The 17800-nt window shown below is 41.5% G+C and overlaps 1 protein-coding gene across 1 annotated transcript in view; it reads left to right on the forward strand.

Annotated features, from left to right (window-relative positions):
- DNAJC5B (DnaJ heat shock protein family (Hsp40) member C5 beta) overlaps window positions 1–17800 on the forward strand; it is a gene marked incomplete at both ends in the record, with an annotated part of 47948 nt that overhangs the window by 17238 nt on the left and 12910 nt on the right. The window contains 2 exons of the mRNA XM_080929198.1: window positions 10225–10438; window positions 13783–13954. Of these exons, the coding sequence (XP_080785324.1) occupies window positions 10225–10438; window positions 13783–13954 (386 nt within the window). The remainder of the gene's footprint in view (window positions 1–10224; window positions 10439–13782; window positions 13955–17800) is intronic.

A 17800-nucleotide genomic window follows, 5' to 3' on the forward strand; every position in this document is an offset into this window, starting at 1 on the left:
GACGTTTGAGAACCGAACAAGGGAAGGTCTCACCATGGTAACCATCAACAGCCGTTGACTGCTTGGTACTTGGACAGGTTAAACCAGAAACAGTCCTTACTGCATGAGGTCCACATGCTGACAGCTAGGGGGCACCATACTGAATGACAAGGGTTAGGGAATTCCAAGGGCAGAGAGGGTCGGAAAGAGAGCCACTTACCCAGGCAGACAATACCACCCAGTCCTCAGCAGAGTCTTTGATCACAGAACTCCACAGGGTCTTGCATGCAGCTCAGGGACTGAGCCACAGAGCCATATGATTTGTGTCAATGGCCAGCAGGTGCTGAGTTCTTGCAGGCTGCGTAAAATAGGAAGGTGCCAAGTGACTAAAAACTGCTTGTTTGGGCTATTTTTATGATAATTGGATGTGTAAAAATTTGCCTTTGGCTTTGGCAGACTTTGAGCTAATGGGCCTCAGCTGCAGTGAAGGAAGGAAGGACAGGGGCAAACAGGCAAACTCATTTGTTTCCCAGAGATTAGCAGGTTCCTAGCTAAGTACTTCCTACTAGTTCTCCTTGCCAGTGAGAGGAACTGGGAAAACCAAGAGAAAATGCGTGTCTCAAAAGCATTTGAGAGTGAAAACCTACTGAACACCAGGATCTGAGGGGTGTGAGGCTTCAAACCACTCCAGTGATAGAGCGAGAGGAGAGAGAGAGAGAGAGAGAGAGAGAGAGAGAGAGAGAGAGAGAGAGAGAGAGAGCACCAGCCTTGACTTTGAAGCTGTTGAGTTCAAGGTCAGCCTGGGCTTAGACAACCTATCTGAAAATGAGGAATGTTTAATGCTATTTCAAAACCTGTTTCTGTTTCCAGTCTGGTTTAAATTAACAGTGTTTAGAATATTTGACTGCTCCAAGAATATTCTTTCTAGTCCTGTGGGTAAATCGTGTACAGGAGACCACTTAACTGAATGTCCTCAGAAAAGACAAGTATGAGGAAAAATTTCTACTTCTCGGGTCTGACAACAATATTGTAAGTAAATAGGTAACATGCTATTATTTTAATAGCTTCCATAGGCTGTTAGAAGTGGGTAATTGAAGTAGCATTCACCTATTACCACTAAACTCTCTGTTATCTGTGCAATGGAAATCTTGGTTCATTATATTTGGTTAAGATGGTCCCCAGAGATCTAAAAGTAATTTAAGTAAAATGATCTGTTTTGAAGGTACGTCCTAATATCCACATTGCTTCTGGGAAAGTTTTAAAATACAATATTAATCACACAGAGATCATGAAAGTTAGAAGTGATGTCCAAGAACTGTGGGAACTTGAGTTGTTAGAAATATCAGATAAAGACTTTAAAACAAATATGATTTGGGGGAAGATGAAAACTGAGATTGGGGATTTGCACAGAAAGTCTCGGCAACTTCTGTGAACATGTGTGTTTATACGTTAACAAGCTGTGTCTGCCACAGTTATGCCCAGAACTCTTTGTTCCCAATGCTGGACGCTGGGAACTCAGACTGGCCGGCCACCACTCCCCCACCCTAGATCAAGGTGCACCATCAAGTAACAATGCAATAGAGGGAAATGTATTCGGTATAGATAATCAATGAAAGGTTCATATGCAGCACATACGGAAGATTTTCTTAGATCCTACAGATTAATTTTAAAAGCGAAACGAAAAGTTATAAAAGACAGAAATATACTATTTCCAAAAGTTTCTTTCTATATACAACTATATAAGATATGTAACTAGCCTTATTATAAGTCATAATAGTACATATATAGGGATATATATGTATACATGTAAAGCACGCATATATAGATAGAGATGAGCTTATACAGGTACAGAGTCTGACTGACAGACAGTAAGATGTCGTTCACCCCGAATGTCATGGTACCCCATTTTCTGCTTCCTCACGTGGTCTCACCCGAGTCCTCGAGGGTATGAGGGCCTTGATTCTCCACTGTCACACAAACCGTCAGATGTTCCATGGTTGTTGTTGGGTTTCTAACTCCACAACTTGTGGCTGTGGCAGCCCATCTTCGTGTCTGCCACGGGCCTCGTTCTCACAGCAGGCAATCTTCTCCAGAAAAAGGTCTGTTTTCTGGGATCTGATATGGTCCCGGGCTATTCTGTCTTTATTACAGGCTGTGGCTATATTTTTCTAATTAACTTTTTTCATACACTGTGAGAGGTGTACGGAGGAACAGGTGATTGTTCTATAGAAATGGGGTCTGAGTTTCTCCCAGTTTGCTCTCCCAATCCTCTCCTTATCCCTCCCCACTCACACCCATTTTTTTGTATCCCGGTCACCCCCCCTACACACACACACACACCATGCAGTGCTTTCACTCTGTCAGAAATGAAACAAACAAAATGCAAGAATATTTAAAATAAACAAAAACCTACTACAATGAAAAATGCCGAACAAAACAAAATGAAACAAAAGCCCAGTTGGCCCTGGCTCTGCCACAGGGTTTTATAACACAGAAGTTAGCAGTGGGTGCTGTCTCTCCTTTTTAGCACCCTGCAGGTGGACGTCCTCTGAGGTCAGAGAGGACACAAGTTTTATGGATGATTAGAAAAACAAAATGGTGATGTCTTCACAGTAGTAACCAACATGAAAAACTGAGTTCAGAGGCAGAAATGTGCCGGGCATGGTACTGCATGCCTTTGATCACAGTACTTGGGAGCTAGAGGCAGACAGATCTCTTAAGTTCAAGACCAGCATGGTCTACAAAGAGAGTTCCGGGACAGCCAGTGCTCCACAGAGAAACCTTGTCTTGAAAGAAACTGATGGTTCCTCAGAAAAATGGACATAGTACTACCTGAAGATCCAGCTGTTCCACTTCTGGGCATATACACCAGAGACACTCCAACATACAACAAAGACACATGCACCACAATGTTCATTGCAGCCCTATTTATAACAGCCAGAAACTGGAAAGAACCCAGATGTCCTTCAGTAGATGAATGGATACAAAAATTGTGGTACATTTACACAGTGAAGTACTACTCAGCTATCAGAAACAATGACTTAAAGAAATTCTTAAGAAAATGGATGCATCTAAAGAAAACCATCCTGAGTGAGATAACCCAGTCACAAAAGAACAGACATAATATGCAGTCACTGATAATGGGATACTAACCCCAGAAAACTCTGAACACCCCAGAAACAACTCACAGACTGTGTGAAGTTCAACAACAACAACAAAAAAGAATATATTTTAATTAAAATAGAACTGTATCACATCCCCTCTTCCTCCCTACAGCCCCTCCTAGTCTCTCTCCTATCCTCTCAAATTAATAACCTTTTTCCCTATATTATTGTTACATATATACATATGTGTATGTATATGTACCCACAAATACTTAATTACAAACTTAAAAATGTATTCGTATACTTTTATGCAAAAAATGCTGAAAATGTGTACATTTATCTTTGTTTTTTAAAATAAAGTAAAAAAAAAAAAAGAACTAACTAAATAAATAAATAAAAGGAAGCAGAAATGTGTTTAGCAGAAGGAAAGCAACCAGAAACACAGCCATACCACAATAGAATGTGGCTGAGTTCATCCCCCAAATTCTCTGATATCCCAGTCCACAGACAGACAGCTGGGTGAGCCGGTCAGAAGCTGCCCCAGGTGACTCAGAGGCCGGTGAATGGCAGCAGGGAGGTCTCATCTGAGAGTGTTAGCTAGGTCCTGCAGTTTTTCTCCCATATGAGCCACTTTTGGAAGGCACAGGGATATTTGGAGATGAACTCTCACATTCTAGTTGAATAGCGCGTCCCTCTTACATGTAAAATTAGAAATGGTAAGAAATGCCTTCAACACAAACAGGTTGATTGTGCTATTTAAATGGAGTCCGAGCACTTCCTCAACCAGAGAACCTTTTACGTCTTGCTTGCTCGGTAGATAACCCCCAAGCAGGTGGGGTGCTCACGGAGCTCACCTGCTTGGGCAGTTGTGTACTTTTGGCAGCTGTCTCTGCTTTGCCATCTGTGCCAAGGAAACTCAGAGCCAAGAGTGTCTGCCAAGAGGAGTCAAAACACTGCTGACAACCAGGACTTGGATTTGCTACAGATGGAGGCGTTCCAGCCTCCAAATCAGCCAACACCATTGTTAGGGGAGTGTGATAAACGGCTGAGTGCTTCTGCCCTTGTGAGCTGTCAAAGATCCAGCAGGACAGCGAACAAAGGACAGGAAGCCGGGCGTCTGCCATGAGTGTGGATCGGTGTATCCGCGTCCCTCTGAAGCCCGGGAAGAAGGCAGAGCTTATACAAACCATATTTTATTCAGGGAATTGTTCCCTTCTGGGCAGAGGTTATGGTCCTTCCACTGGGCTGGATAACACATGGTAATCGTAAGAACCACCAGGGAGAAATGCTGTGAGGTGGGATTCCAGGAAGGGCACACCACAAAGCCGGGTGCCTGAAGACTGCTTGAGGGATGGAGACGAAGAGCACTATGCGTATTCCGAAAACATTTCTTGTTTCTCCTCTGAACCCCTCTGACTCGGCAATGGGTCACTTAAGGCAACAAAACTGGAATTTCCAGATGTTCCAAAAGAACACATTTTGTCACTCGAACATCAAGATTCTTTGACAGAAAACATAGAAGTATTTACATACAAGCAGAAATGAAGCAAAGCATTGCCCATAATCCTAATGTACAACCGTAAACACTTCACTGCGGTTCTTACTTTTCATTCTTCTATTTCCCCTTTCTCTGCTTTTCTTTCTTTCTTTTTTTCTTCCTTCCTTCCTTCCTTCCTTTCTTTCTTTTGTTTCTTAACCATTACTTTCCTCCTTTGAGAACATGCTTTGGCACATGTGTATGGGTTGGGATTGGTATGAAGGATTTCTGGGGCATTAAGTCTGGTGGTCTTTTCTGAGTACTCAGCTTTTACAGCTTCTCTGTATTAGCAGTTTGAGGGGTTACTCCTCTTTGAAATACCTTCTTCCCCTGCATCCCAAGACTTTGAGGTGTCTAGATTTTTCTTTCTATGTCACTGAGCTTTGCTTTTTATTGTTTGTTTTAAAGTGTGTGTATGTGTGTGTGTTTGAGACATATTAGCTTTAAGTGTGCCCACCCTGCATGGATGGATTTTCTTAAATCTTATCCCAAAGCTCAGTCTTTGGACTTCTTGGACCACTTTCTTTGGCTCACTTGTAGTTTCATGATTGTAAATATCAGCAGCCTACCAAGAACTCCCAAGTGTGGGTCAATTACAGGATTTTCTTTCTGAACTCTGGACTCATAGCTCTCTAGATCCACTTAAAATTTTAACAGACATCTCAAGTATCCAACACAGAACCTTTAGTCCCCATCAAAACGTTCTCAGGATAAGAGAGTCCCTGGCTAGCTCATCAAACAGTAGTCACCGACTGTTTGCTAAGGCCCCAAATTTGCTGTTATCCTCATCTTTCTTTCACCCCCACATCCAAGTCATCAACTGTCACTCAACATATATCCAGACTCTATTCTGTTCCCCACAACCACAGGAATGTCTGTCTGGATCACTACAAGAGGCCCTGGAAGCATCTGCCCACTTTTGCTTTGGGCATTTTTCAGATTCACACCTTCTGAAGGTAGAGTTGGGTGGACTGTAGACCTCAGAATACTCAGGCGGTCTCTCATATCACACAAACTGAAGCACATGGCCTGAGTCTCATTGTCTGTGCCTAAGGCCTGCTTCCCATGTCAGCTGTGTGACACTGGGCAAGATCCTCAACTTTTCAGTGTCTGTAGATTCTCATATGTGAGATGGGATATTACTAAAAAAGGATTGTAATGGCTTTGCCATGCTTGCTGTGAGAATATATCACACACACAATTAATTGCATATAGTAAACACTGAAAAGGTTATTTTGGACTAGGAACAAAGACTTTCTCGTTAATTCCTCATTTCAAAACCATCACACTAGAAGTTTCGGATATAAGGACTTACAGGTACTCCAAATATCTCTGAAAGCAACACACACACACACACACACACACACACACACACACACACATTCACACACACACATTTTTGATAAACCAAACTTAAACTAATATGCTCTGATTCTTCTGTATTCTGTTTATTCAGAGTTAAGTGTTGGAATGAATTTAATAACTGGATTTACATCCTCAAGTGTTTGGTACTCCCTAAGCATCTGTGATCCTTAGATGTGTGTAGATAAAAGTATTTACTGTGTAGAGTTCAAGGAGAACAGCTGTATGACAGCAGATTGTTAACAACCATTTGTAGGCTACACTCTACATACAGTTTGACATTTTTTAAGCTATTCGTATTAGTATGTGTATCCCTGTCTCTTGCGTGACAAGTGACCACACCATGGCTGTACTAACATTACTCAGCATCAACCAGACAGGTTAAAAAGTAAAAGCATTTGCCACCAAACCTAACAACACAAGTTCCATCCTTGGGATTCACAAAATGGAAGGGGAGAACTCGCTCCCAAAAGTTGCCCTCTGACCTTCACCGTGGTGCGTGCACACATGTGCACACACTAATTACACCAGTGTGAACAGTCAGCATGCACAAGGCCCTGATCAATCCTCAGTTTTAGGGGTTAGAATCCTGAAATGGGTTTTCCTTGGCTAAAAGCAAAGAGCCTGTTCTCTTGTGCTAAGGGGAGGATTTTCTCCCTCTCCTCTACCTCCACTCTCCCCCCCCCCATGTCCCCTACCACTCCTCCTCCATTACTCTTAAAAAGGGGGTGGGGCAGGCCTCCCACACATATCAACTAGCTCTGGCATATCACACTGTAGTAAGACTAGGCATCCTCTCTCTTCTTACTGGCTGGACAAGGCTACTCAATAGGAGGAAAGCGTCCCAAAAGCAGGCAACAGAGTCAGTGACAGCTCCTTCTCCTACTGTTAGGAGTCCTACAAGAAGACCAAGCCACACAACTGTAACATACTGTACAGAGACCCTAGGTCATATACAGGATCCCTAATTGGTGGTTCAGTCTCTCTGAGCCACATATGAACCCAGGCGAGTTGATTCTGAGGGTTTTCTGGTGGTCTCTTGACCCTTCTGGCTCCTACAATTCTTCCTCCTTATCTCCCATAGGATTCTGCAAGCTCTGCTCAGTGTTTGGCTGTGGGTCTCTGCATATGTTTCCATCGGTCTCTGGTAAAAGCCTCTCTGATAACAACTGGGCTAGGCACCGAACTGTGAATATAGCAGAATATCATTAGGAATCTTTTTGTTGTTGTTTTTTTCCCAGTAGTGATTAGTTTTATCCAAGGTCTCTGGGCTTCCAGACTCTGGGTCCTGGCCCTCCATCCAGTGTCAGGGGTGGGCTCACTCTCATAGCATAGGCACAAGACGGACCAGTTATTGCTTGGCCACTCCCACAAACTCTGCTACCTCCCCCCCCCCTCAAGTTATAGGTCAAAGGTTTTGTGACTGGGTTGGTGATTCAGTATCTCCACTGGAACTCTTGCCTGGTTACAGGAGATTGCCAGTTCAGGCTCCATATCCCCCATTGCTAGGAGTCTTAGCTAGGCTCACCCTCATTGGTTCCTGAGAGTTTCCATTGCACTAGATTTCTAGCTTGTCCCAGAGATGTACCATTATGACCCCGATTTCAGATATCTAGCCCAGGACTCTTTTCCTTCGTCCTCCCCACACCTGATCCTTCCTGTTTCCATCCCCACCCTACCCCACACAGACCCCTCCACCTAGCTACCTCCCGAGATGTCTATTCTACTTCTTCTTCACAGTGAGATTCACGTGTTCCTCCCCTAAGCCTTCCTTTTTACTTAGCTTCGCTGGGTTTGGGATTATAAAATGGTTATCCTTTCCTTTATGGCTAATATCCACTTATGAGTGCAGACCATGTTTGTCCCTCTGGGTCTGGGCTACCTCACATAAGATCTTTTCTGGTTCTATCTATTTGTTGGCAAATTTCGTGCTCTCATTGTTTTCAACAGCTGTAAATTAGCATGCAAATGTAATTAACATTGTGTAAACATACCACATTTTCTTTATTTATTCTTCCACTGAGGGATGTCTAAGTCATTTCCAGTTTTTGGCTATTATGCAAATAGCCAAAGAAGAGTTGAGCAAGTGTCCTTGTGGTATGATGGAGTGTCTTTGACACAGGAGTGATATAGCTGGGTCTTGAGGTAGAACTATTCCCATTTTTTTTTTTTTTTGTAAAAACACTATATAAATTTCCAAAGTGACTGTACAAGTTTTCACTCTCAGCAGTAATGGAGGAGAATTCCACATCCTCAATAGCACCAGCTGTCACTTCTGTTTTGATTGTAGCCATCTGACAGGTGTAAGATAGAATCTCAGGTTATTTTGATTTGTAGTTCCCTGATGACTACATAATGATGTTTAATGTTTCTTTAAATGCTCCCTGGCCATTCCAGATGTTGCTGTTGAGAATCCTCTGTTTAGCTCTGTACCCTACTTTTTAATTGGGTCATTTGGGTTGTTTTTTTTGTTTGTTTGTTTTTGTTTTGAAGTCTAGATTCTTAAGTTCTTTATATATTTCGGATATCAGCCCTCTGTCAGATGTGGGGCTGATGAAGATCTTTTCCTAATGGTCAGCTGCTGTTTTGTCTCTTTGAAGGTGCTTTTTGCCTTACAGAAGCTTTTCAGTTTTATGAGGTCCTATCTGTTAATTTTGAATCTTAGCGCATACACAATTGGTGTTCTGTTTAGGAAGTTGTCTCCTGTGCTGTACTCCAGGATATTTTCCACTTTCTCATCTCCCAGGCTTAGTTTATCTTGTTTTAGGCTGAGGTTTGTGATTCACTTGAATTTTGTGCAGGGTGATGAAAATGAATCTTTTACATTCTCCTACATGCAGACATCCACTTAGACCAGCACCCTTTGTTGAAGATGCTTTCTTCTTTTAATTGTATATTTTTGCTCTTTTTGTTTGTTTTATCAAAAATGAAAAGTATGGTACATTTGCACAATGGAGTACTACTCAGCTATTAGAAACAATGACTTTATGAAATTTCTAGACTAGTGGATGGAACTAGAGACTATCATCCTGAGTGAGGTAACCCAGTCACAAAAGAACACACATGGTATGCACTCACTGATAATTGGATACTAGCCCCAGAAAGCTCTGAATACCCAAGAAACAATTCACAGACCTGATGAAGCCCAAAAAGAAGGAAGGTCAAAATGGGGATGCCTCAGTCCTTCTTAGAAAGAAGAACAAAACACTTATGGGAGGAAATACAAGGTCAAATAAAGGAACAGGGATTGAAAAAAAAGAGACTGCCTCACCCAGGGATCCACCCCATATGCAGCCACCAAACCTAAGCACTATTGCTGATGCCAAGAAGTATTTACTGGTAGGAATGAGATAAAGATGCCTCTTCAGAGGCTCTGCCAGAGTCAAACAGATGCAACTGAGCATGCTTGCAGCTAACCAGCAGACTGAACATGGGGACCCCAAAGAAGGTGCTAAAGAAAGGACTGAGGAGCTGAAAGATGTTGCAACCTCATAGGAAGAACATTGTTAACCAACCAAACCCTCCACAACTCCCATGGACTAAAACACCAACCATTGAACACACAGGGAAAGACCCATGGCTCCAGGTGCATATGTAGCTGAAGATAGCAATATCTGGCATCAATGTGAGAAGAAGCCTTTGGTCCCAGAAGGGCACGGTTTCCCAGTGTAGGGGAATGCCAAGGCAATGGGGTGGAGAGGGTGATTAGGAGTGAGTGAAGACAAGTGGAGGGGGAAATGGGACCAGGGTGGGGGAAGGGGATAACATTTAAATGTAAATACAGAGGATAGCTAATAAAATAAATAAATAAATCAAATGTCCATAGCTATGTGGATTTATTTCTAGTTTTTTAATTTGATTCCATTGATCAACTTGCTTATTTTTATGTCAGTACCATGAAGTTTTTATTACTATTACTCTGTAGTACAGATTGTAATTGGGGATGGTGATATCTCCAGAAGTTCTTTTAATGTACACAATTGCTTTAGTTGACTTTCTATTGTTTCCATATGAAGTTGAATATTGTTCCTTTAAGGTCTTCAGATAATTGTGTTGGAATTCTGATGGGGATCACATTGGGGCCAAATAACATCATTTAATAAAAACTTACTTTTTAGGAAACGCAGAATCCCATTGAATAATAATAAAGTATGTTATAAGTAAACACTGTTTTTTATAAAAGGCTGCTGTAATTTCTGATAGAGGTAATATTTTTTTCTCCTTGCTTTTAATTTGTAAAAGAAAATTAGCCCTTCGATACCACCCAGACAAGAATCCAGATGACCCATCTGCTGCTGAGAAGTTTAAAGAAATCAACAATGCCCACACGATCCTCACCGACACCTCAAAGAGAAACATATATGACAAGTATGGATCGCTGGGACTCTATGTGGCCGAGCAATTTGGAGAAGAAAACGTTAACACATACTTCATGCTGTCAAGTTGGTGGGCAAAGGTAAATCACTTTTTTTTCCCTCAAAAGCAATTTCCTGAAAAATCATAGCATTACTCATCCTGCTAGACTCTATCTCAAAGAAAGACCAACCTTCCCTCTATTAAACTCTTGTAAATAAAATGAGACAACTCTTCCCCCTGAAAGCTGTTATTTGAAGACGATTTTTTCTTTAGCCCATCAATTAATTATGAAATTCAAAATGACTTAACAGACTTCTAGACATTAATTATATTTGAGTACGGAACTTCAGGTTAATTCTGACTGCTCCCTTCTTTCCCCTATGGTGACTAATTAAGAATTGACTCATTTCTCAAAACCAAAAATAATTTATTAGTGTGACAACTATTTAATAAATTATTATAAGACAAATTTAGCCGTGTACTTTACTATCTATAGCATAGGCTACATCAGCAATGACAATGCCTAGGAGACTGAGTGGTAATTATGTTACAGGCTCAGCTAGAGCCTGCCTTGAGGTGGCAGAAAAGAAAATGAGGGGAAAGGTGAGAATTAAGTAGCAGAAGACAAGAGATTGGTAGCTACCTGGTTAAGAAAAAGATACTATGTTTAAAGACAGCACAATCAGAATTGTAGTGGTTATTTTGTTTCTTTTCCCAGGAGTCCCTAATATATGTAAATTTGGTGGTGGTTTTATATTTTTATGAATTTTAATGTTTTTTTCTGATAAAATCAATAGTTTTACATATAGAACAGACAATGCATATATAATTCTATTACATATTACAATATGTTTATTGTATGTATATGTAATAGTACCTATGCATAGTATATATGTAATATACATATGTATATATAATGTATACTACATATAGAACAGAAATATATTTTATTAATGTATTTTGTGGACAGTTGATAATTATATAAGTTGTGGTAATTACTAAGTAAAAATAAAAACCATCCTCTTTAGAAAAGTCAAGATTCATGTTGAGTAGAACTTTGTTTGCTGTTTTCTCCCACAATCTCCCTATATTGAAGAATTTTGTGGGCAAAAAGATATGTTTTTGTAAGTAAGTATGGAAAGACAGGCTGAACCATAAAACCCCACTAGTCTTTTGATAAGTTTCTTAGATACCCACTCACCTTTATGAAAAACCTGTGAGAAAGAGATGGTGCTGAGTGAATTTTGGTCATGTTGCAAGAAGGTACATGGAGCCAATGAAGGAAGACTAGCATTCACACAACAAAGCAGGTTTTTGTGGGGTTGCATGGAAACCTGCCTTCCAGATATGACACTTTTCCCATGGGAAGAAATATCTACAATCCAGATAATCATCACATATGTTTACCTGATATTATATTTTGTTTATCTAAAGACGATAATACATCTTCTCATTCAGGAAGCTGAAGAAGCTGATCAAAATGCCTATAGACAAACCTCATTCATGTCGTAGCAAAGAGATATGGCACAGAGCAATTGCAGGCATAGCTCCTTGCCAAGAAGTGTACTTTCTTTCTCTGCTGCACCAAAGCTCACTTGCATAGTGCTCACCTAAGGGGTATTAAATAAGTTCCATGTAAGTGGGACAACGTACCATCAAAAATTACATTAAAAGAATACTAGGCACCTGCTTGGAACCAGTAGTTACTAATATATACTGTAGCAGAGATGGAAGGGATGAAGTAAGGCTGTTTCTCAAAAGAGGGGATTTCTTTGGAGAGAGAAGATGGGGATTAAAAGGAGGTTTTCAGAAAACAATATGGCAGTTGCATAGTTCAAAGAAAGAAGGCAAATATAGGTGAAGAAGAGCGGAGGTCTTTGAGGGCCATGGCTGGGGAATGCTCACAGGGGAGTCTTAGAGGCAAGTGAGGGCTTTAAATTTTCCTAAAGTGATGAACTCATACAACATACAAACAAAGAGACCATAAGAGTGTGTAACCAAAGATCCTCCCCTGTTAGCCATCCTGAAACTCCATCCCCATTCCTGGAGCCAGAATGTGTAGCCGACAGTGTAAGAAGGGAGGGAAGGGAGCAGTGTGAAGCCTGGATTATAGATACACATGTGATCTTTATCCGTTGTCCCACACCCAGTCACCGATTATATAAAGTCTGCATTAAATTTTAAGATGTACGAACTTCATTTATTGCAATAAATCTGATTTTGTTCAGTTGCCAAAAAAACAAAACAAACAAAAAAATGAATTTTTTGGAATTTCCGAGAATTGGAATTGGGGAAGTCAAGAGGACGTGTTTTCTGTTTAATGAGAAAATCACCTGTGCTTAGAGGGAAACGTTGGTGCTTAGAGGGAAACGTTGGTGCTTAGCGGGAAATGTTGGTGCTATTTCCTGGGAGGAACCAACCATTTGTTTGCCTACTATTTTGTATACTCACGAATTCAGTAGGAACTAGATGTCTGCAACATGTCAGGTACTAATGCACCAGGGACATGGGGGAAAGGATGACTAGTGATTGTAGCCTATGAGAGACTCCTGTCCAGCAACCTGTGCTCCATACTGTCAGCAAGAAGGGACTAAAGAACTGAGCTGGTATGGCATAGGGTTCGCATACAAAGGATAGGCAACCATTTTGGAATGGGAACAGGAAACTTGACATAAAGGTGTCTTTAGAGGTGATCTTAGACAACAGGTGGGTATAAACTGAACAATGGTCAGGGATGTTTATCCATGTAAATCCAATTGGAGAGTCAAGATGTACGACAGGAACAGGGTCGTGCTAGTGCTGAGAAAGCTGGCAGCAGGCATGCTGCGCATGCTCCGGGGAACGAAGGTTGCATGGAGTTCATACCAGCAGGAGCAGAGGCCAAATGGCCAATAGGAGGGCCAATGAAGTGTCTACACCAGAGAGATGAGCGGGATCTGCAAAGCCCTCTGACTCAGACAGAGAAGAGAGGGAGAATGTAGGGACCTTTTGGAGAGATTGTGCAGAACCAGGCTACTAATAGGCACTTGCATGTGGCGGGGAAGGCAGCTCTTCCGTGTGGCGAGAATTTACTTTCATTGAACAAGTGAGCTTGGTGAGCGCACTTGACCAGTGAATATCCTATCCCATGCTGGTCTGGTTTTCCTTTTGCTCTTAGCACTCAAAATAGCCTAAGAAAAGGAAGAACGTCGCAAACTGTGTTACTCTGACTGGAGGTTATTTCCTCTAGGTCTCATTTGTACAAACATTTATGAGAAAAGATTATTTCAAAGGAATTTAAGAGTCAGTTGACATGGGGCTAAGGGTAAGAGTGAGCACGTGGCTTGCAGGCATATCAATAATCCTCTGAGGTATGTAGCTAATAACTTTGTGTCTGGAGCCATCTTGCTCCTCACCCACCCCATGCCAGTGACTCAGACTTCACTTGGCCTCTGTTTACCCTAGACCCTGTTCATCATCATTGGCCTTTTGACCGGCTGCTATTTTTGTTGCTGCCTTTGCTGCTGCTGCAACTGTTGTTGTGGACATTGTCGGCCCAAATCATCGACATCAGAAGAGGAGTTCTATGTGTCACCAGAGGACCTTGAGGAGCAGATCAGAACTGACATGGAGAAAGGTAGGCAGAGATGAGAATAAAGTGCTGAGCATTGTCACCTCTGGCTAGGTACCAGGTCTTACTAACGTCAAAGAGTAACCACACAGAGCCAGCCCCTCCTCCAGAAGACCAGCTTTGGTGGACAGTTCGGAACGAGACAAGGGGGCATTTATCTTGACTGAACACAGAGAAACATTGTTATAGAGAAATCATGAAAGGCCCGTGATAGTGTTGAACATCGTCATTGTATGGTTCACTGTCTCTTTATAAGAGAAATTGGCTCAGGGTTCCAGGAAGTTAGGGTAAGAGTGCCCAGGGACAGAGAGCTAAGGTAGAAGTTTCTCTCAGAAGATACGCTTCAGTCTTTATGTAAAACAGCACGGAGAACAAGCTCTGCTTGTCCAGCCACCTTTGTCTGTCCATCTGTCTGCACACATTTTTGTATTACATTGTTCCATTCTTCAAGTTTATTTTACCCAGAAAGAAAAAGAAAAAAATGTTTAAAATCTCAGAGTTCACAATACCAGAAATAGTTTATGCTCTTTGAACAGCATCTTTGTGTAAACAAGACAGGATCACACCTGCCATTGTCCTGGTGTCCGGAAGCAATTCTCACTGTCCTTCTTTCCCATGGGGTACATTTTTATCTTGGGTTTCAGACTTTGTCACTAAATCCTACTCCCAAGCCCTCAACAAACAGCTAAAAGAATCACTGGATAATTGCAGAAAGCACACTGTTTTCAGGACTATGGGAACCAGGATGGTGTACCTCCCTCGTTCTCTGGTCATGCTCAGACAGCACCTGAAACCACTTAAAGGCTTCTGTTTGCATTGTATTTCTTATTGGATGTGAAGCCAATAACATCTTGTGTGAATGAACTATCCAGATTCTAGCAAAAGGGTGTGTTTAATCATGTAGCTAGTACTGAATTCCAGACTCTCAGAATTGGGAGTCCAGAAAGGGCAAAGGTCTCGCTTTGTTTTGTTTTATGCTTTTCCCTTTCTTTCTGCAAACTGTATATGTCTTGCTATGGCGTGGTTATGCAGCAACTAGAACTATTTCTCAACATTTCCCGTTGCTGACATTGGAACCAGACTGTGGACTAATGGTGAAACTATTGCACGCTGAAAGCATTGTGCATTAACTTTGCATTATTCTGTGTAGAAAATGACAAATATTGAATCTTGTAATGAAGGCATCCGGGAAGAATAAGCAAATAAGACCAACAACAAATGAACTAAGCAGCACTAATTAATTATACAAAAGGCCTTCTCGTTAGGCAAGGGCGGGGCCTGTGGCACAACTTGCTCACAAGTGACGATTCCTGGGCACAGGTTTTATATAATCTGTGAAGGAGGTGTTTAAGAATGAAGAAAAAAAAATGCCACATCTTATTCTATCATTCTGTGACTGCCACTCTTTTTTTTTTTTTTTTCTTTTGGTGTGTAACTTACTAGGAAAACCAGAAGAGTGGCCTTTAATAAAACAGAAATAACAGTTTGTATAAGGGGAGAGATGGATGGAATGGAAGTCTGTGAGGTGTGATGTGATGTTTTTAGTCTCTGTGGGTGCAGTGTGGAGTTCAGCATGGTCTTGGTGGGGGTGGAAGGACATGGTTCTCACCCCTGGGACAGGGCCAACAGGGCATGTACCTCCATGAGTGTTGATGGCTGGCTGGTGTGGACACAAGGTTTGCTTGTATAATATTGTACACGTTTTCACGTTTCTCCTTCAAGGATTGTTAATGTTAATGACTCCATAATAATCAGAGTCTTCGTGAGCCCAGGAGATGAAGGTGTGGCTAATGTCTTAGGAAAATGGCAACCTCTGGGACCTTCAGGACAGCCCTTAAGGCTATGGGAAAGAGCTTTAAAAGCATGAGTTCAAAAATATCAAATTTCTCACCTATGCAAAGAAGAATGATGCAATATGAATTATATGAGGGGCTTCATAAACCTAAAAGAACAAAGGCAGCTGTAATAATGACTCAGTTTGTCAGAAAGGTACAAAGATAAGCAAATACAGAGGCAGGCAGATTCCTGATTTCAAGGTCAGCCTGGGACAGTACAAGACCAGCCTCAGGCATGGGTAAAAGTTGGAATTTCATGGCAGGGTCCTACCCAGCTAGCTAGCTTATCATCTCTGCTTAACTAAGGCAGACAGATCTCTGAATTCTTTTGCAAAGTAAAAGAAAAAAGAAATGTGTGCTAGCTGTTTCCTAAGAATCAAGGGGCTGGGCTCTAGTAATGCTGATTCAAAGGGGTAATGAAAAAGGAACCTCAAGTAAAAGACTAGATTGATACATAAAATTAAAGGCTGGGATTTCGTTCTGCAAGAGATGAGCTATCCAGAGACATTTTCTAGACTAGCAAGAGAGAACTTCTTGGAAAACTGTTTCAAGCAGAAAATATATAGAGTGAGAACTGTCTGGAGATCTCCAGAGAAAGCAGAACAAAGAGAAAACAGTCTGAGAAGCTGTCTCAAACAGAACATAGGCCTCCAGCTTGGATCCATGGTTTGACTTTGAGTCCTCGGTTTTTGCTGCTCCCTGACTCCCCTTGTCTCAGAACCCTTCTCCAAGCTGAGGCTGGTCCTTGGCAGCAATGCCATGTCATGTGAGCAGGACTACTGTATGTGGACCACATCAGCGGTTACTGTATGTCTTACATCAGCAGTTACCACCACTGACAGGGCACAGGGAGGGACAGCCAGTGGTGGTGGTGACATCCTTACGTTGTCATCTTTATTTTTTACTCTAGGTTAAAGCATCTTTATGATTTATAAGTCAGAATGCTAAGTCAAGGCTCTCGTTGTGGTATCTTTGTTTGCAAGCTGCTGCACTTGGAATTTCTCCTTAGCTTCTCATCTGTAGTAGGAAAGCCTAAATCTGGGCAAACTGAACCCATACCTCCCGTGTCCAGCAGACACACTTACCTGAAAAACCTTGCTGCCCTTCTTCCCTTACGTTGGATAAAAGCTCCAGCAGGTCATTTCAGTAGACCTTGGTGGAAGATCTCTTTTCTGGAACAGAAACCTAGACTAAGTGCCAGATTCTCCCCAGAGCTCCTCCCCGCTGGGTGATTGATTGCTGATGGGTTTGTGCTCCTCTGGCTGTTCTGACATCCAGATGTACCAACACCATTGCAGAGGTCAGATGGGTAATCTTATACCACTGTTAGAGAGAATCCTTAACACAAAGAAACAGCTTTTTCTTATTTATTAACATTTCAAAGATTTTATGCTAAGCTGACCCAGGTCTTATGGTTCTTGAAATTTATGCAATCTGGGCAGGCCTCTTTACGAGAGTAACACACAGTTCTGAACACCACTATTTGCTTCAAATAAAAATAATTACAACAAATTAATGAAGTTAAAATGTACAAATACCGTGGGTGTATCACAAAACTGGGGGGAAGGGTGAATCAATTATTTAACCACCTAGTTTGTCTGTGGTATTATCCTAATTCTTCTTCTTCTTCTTCTTCTTCTTCTTCTTCTTCTTCTTCTTCTTCTTCTTCTTCTTCTTCTTCTTCTTCTTCTTCTTCTTCTTCTCCTCCTCCTCCTCCTCCTCCTCCTCCTCCTCCTCCTCCTCCTCCTCATTATTATTATTATTATTATTTTGTATACCACTAGAGATTATTGTCAAATTTGCAAAACTTATGTAGTTTATTTAATACATATAAGGTGTAAGATTAAGATTTGGAAGAATTTTCCACAGACAGATATTTTCCTCTGTACATTTTAGACCATGTTGATGTCACAGCACCTGATCCTCCTGGGCTCAGAGCCCAGAGGACTCATTCAGATGATGTTTCACAGTCTCTGGCATGGCTTTTAAAGTCCTCTTAGCTCATGGGTTGATAGAG

The sequence above is a fragment of the Micromys minutus genome (genome assembly GCF_963924665.1).
Source record: "Micromys minutus genome assembly, chromosome: 15".
NCBI classification, from domain to species: domain Eukaryota; kingdom Metazoa; phylum Chordata; class Mammalia; order Rodentia; family Muridae; genus Micromys; species Micromys minutus.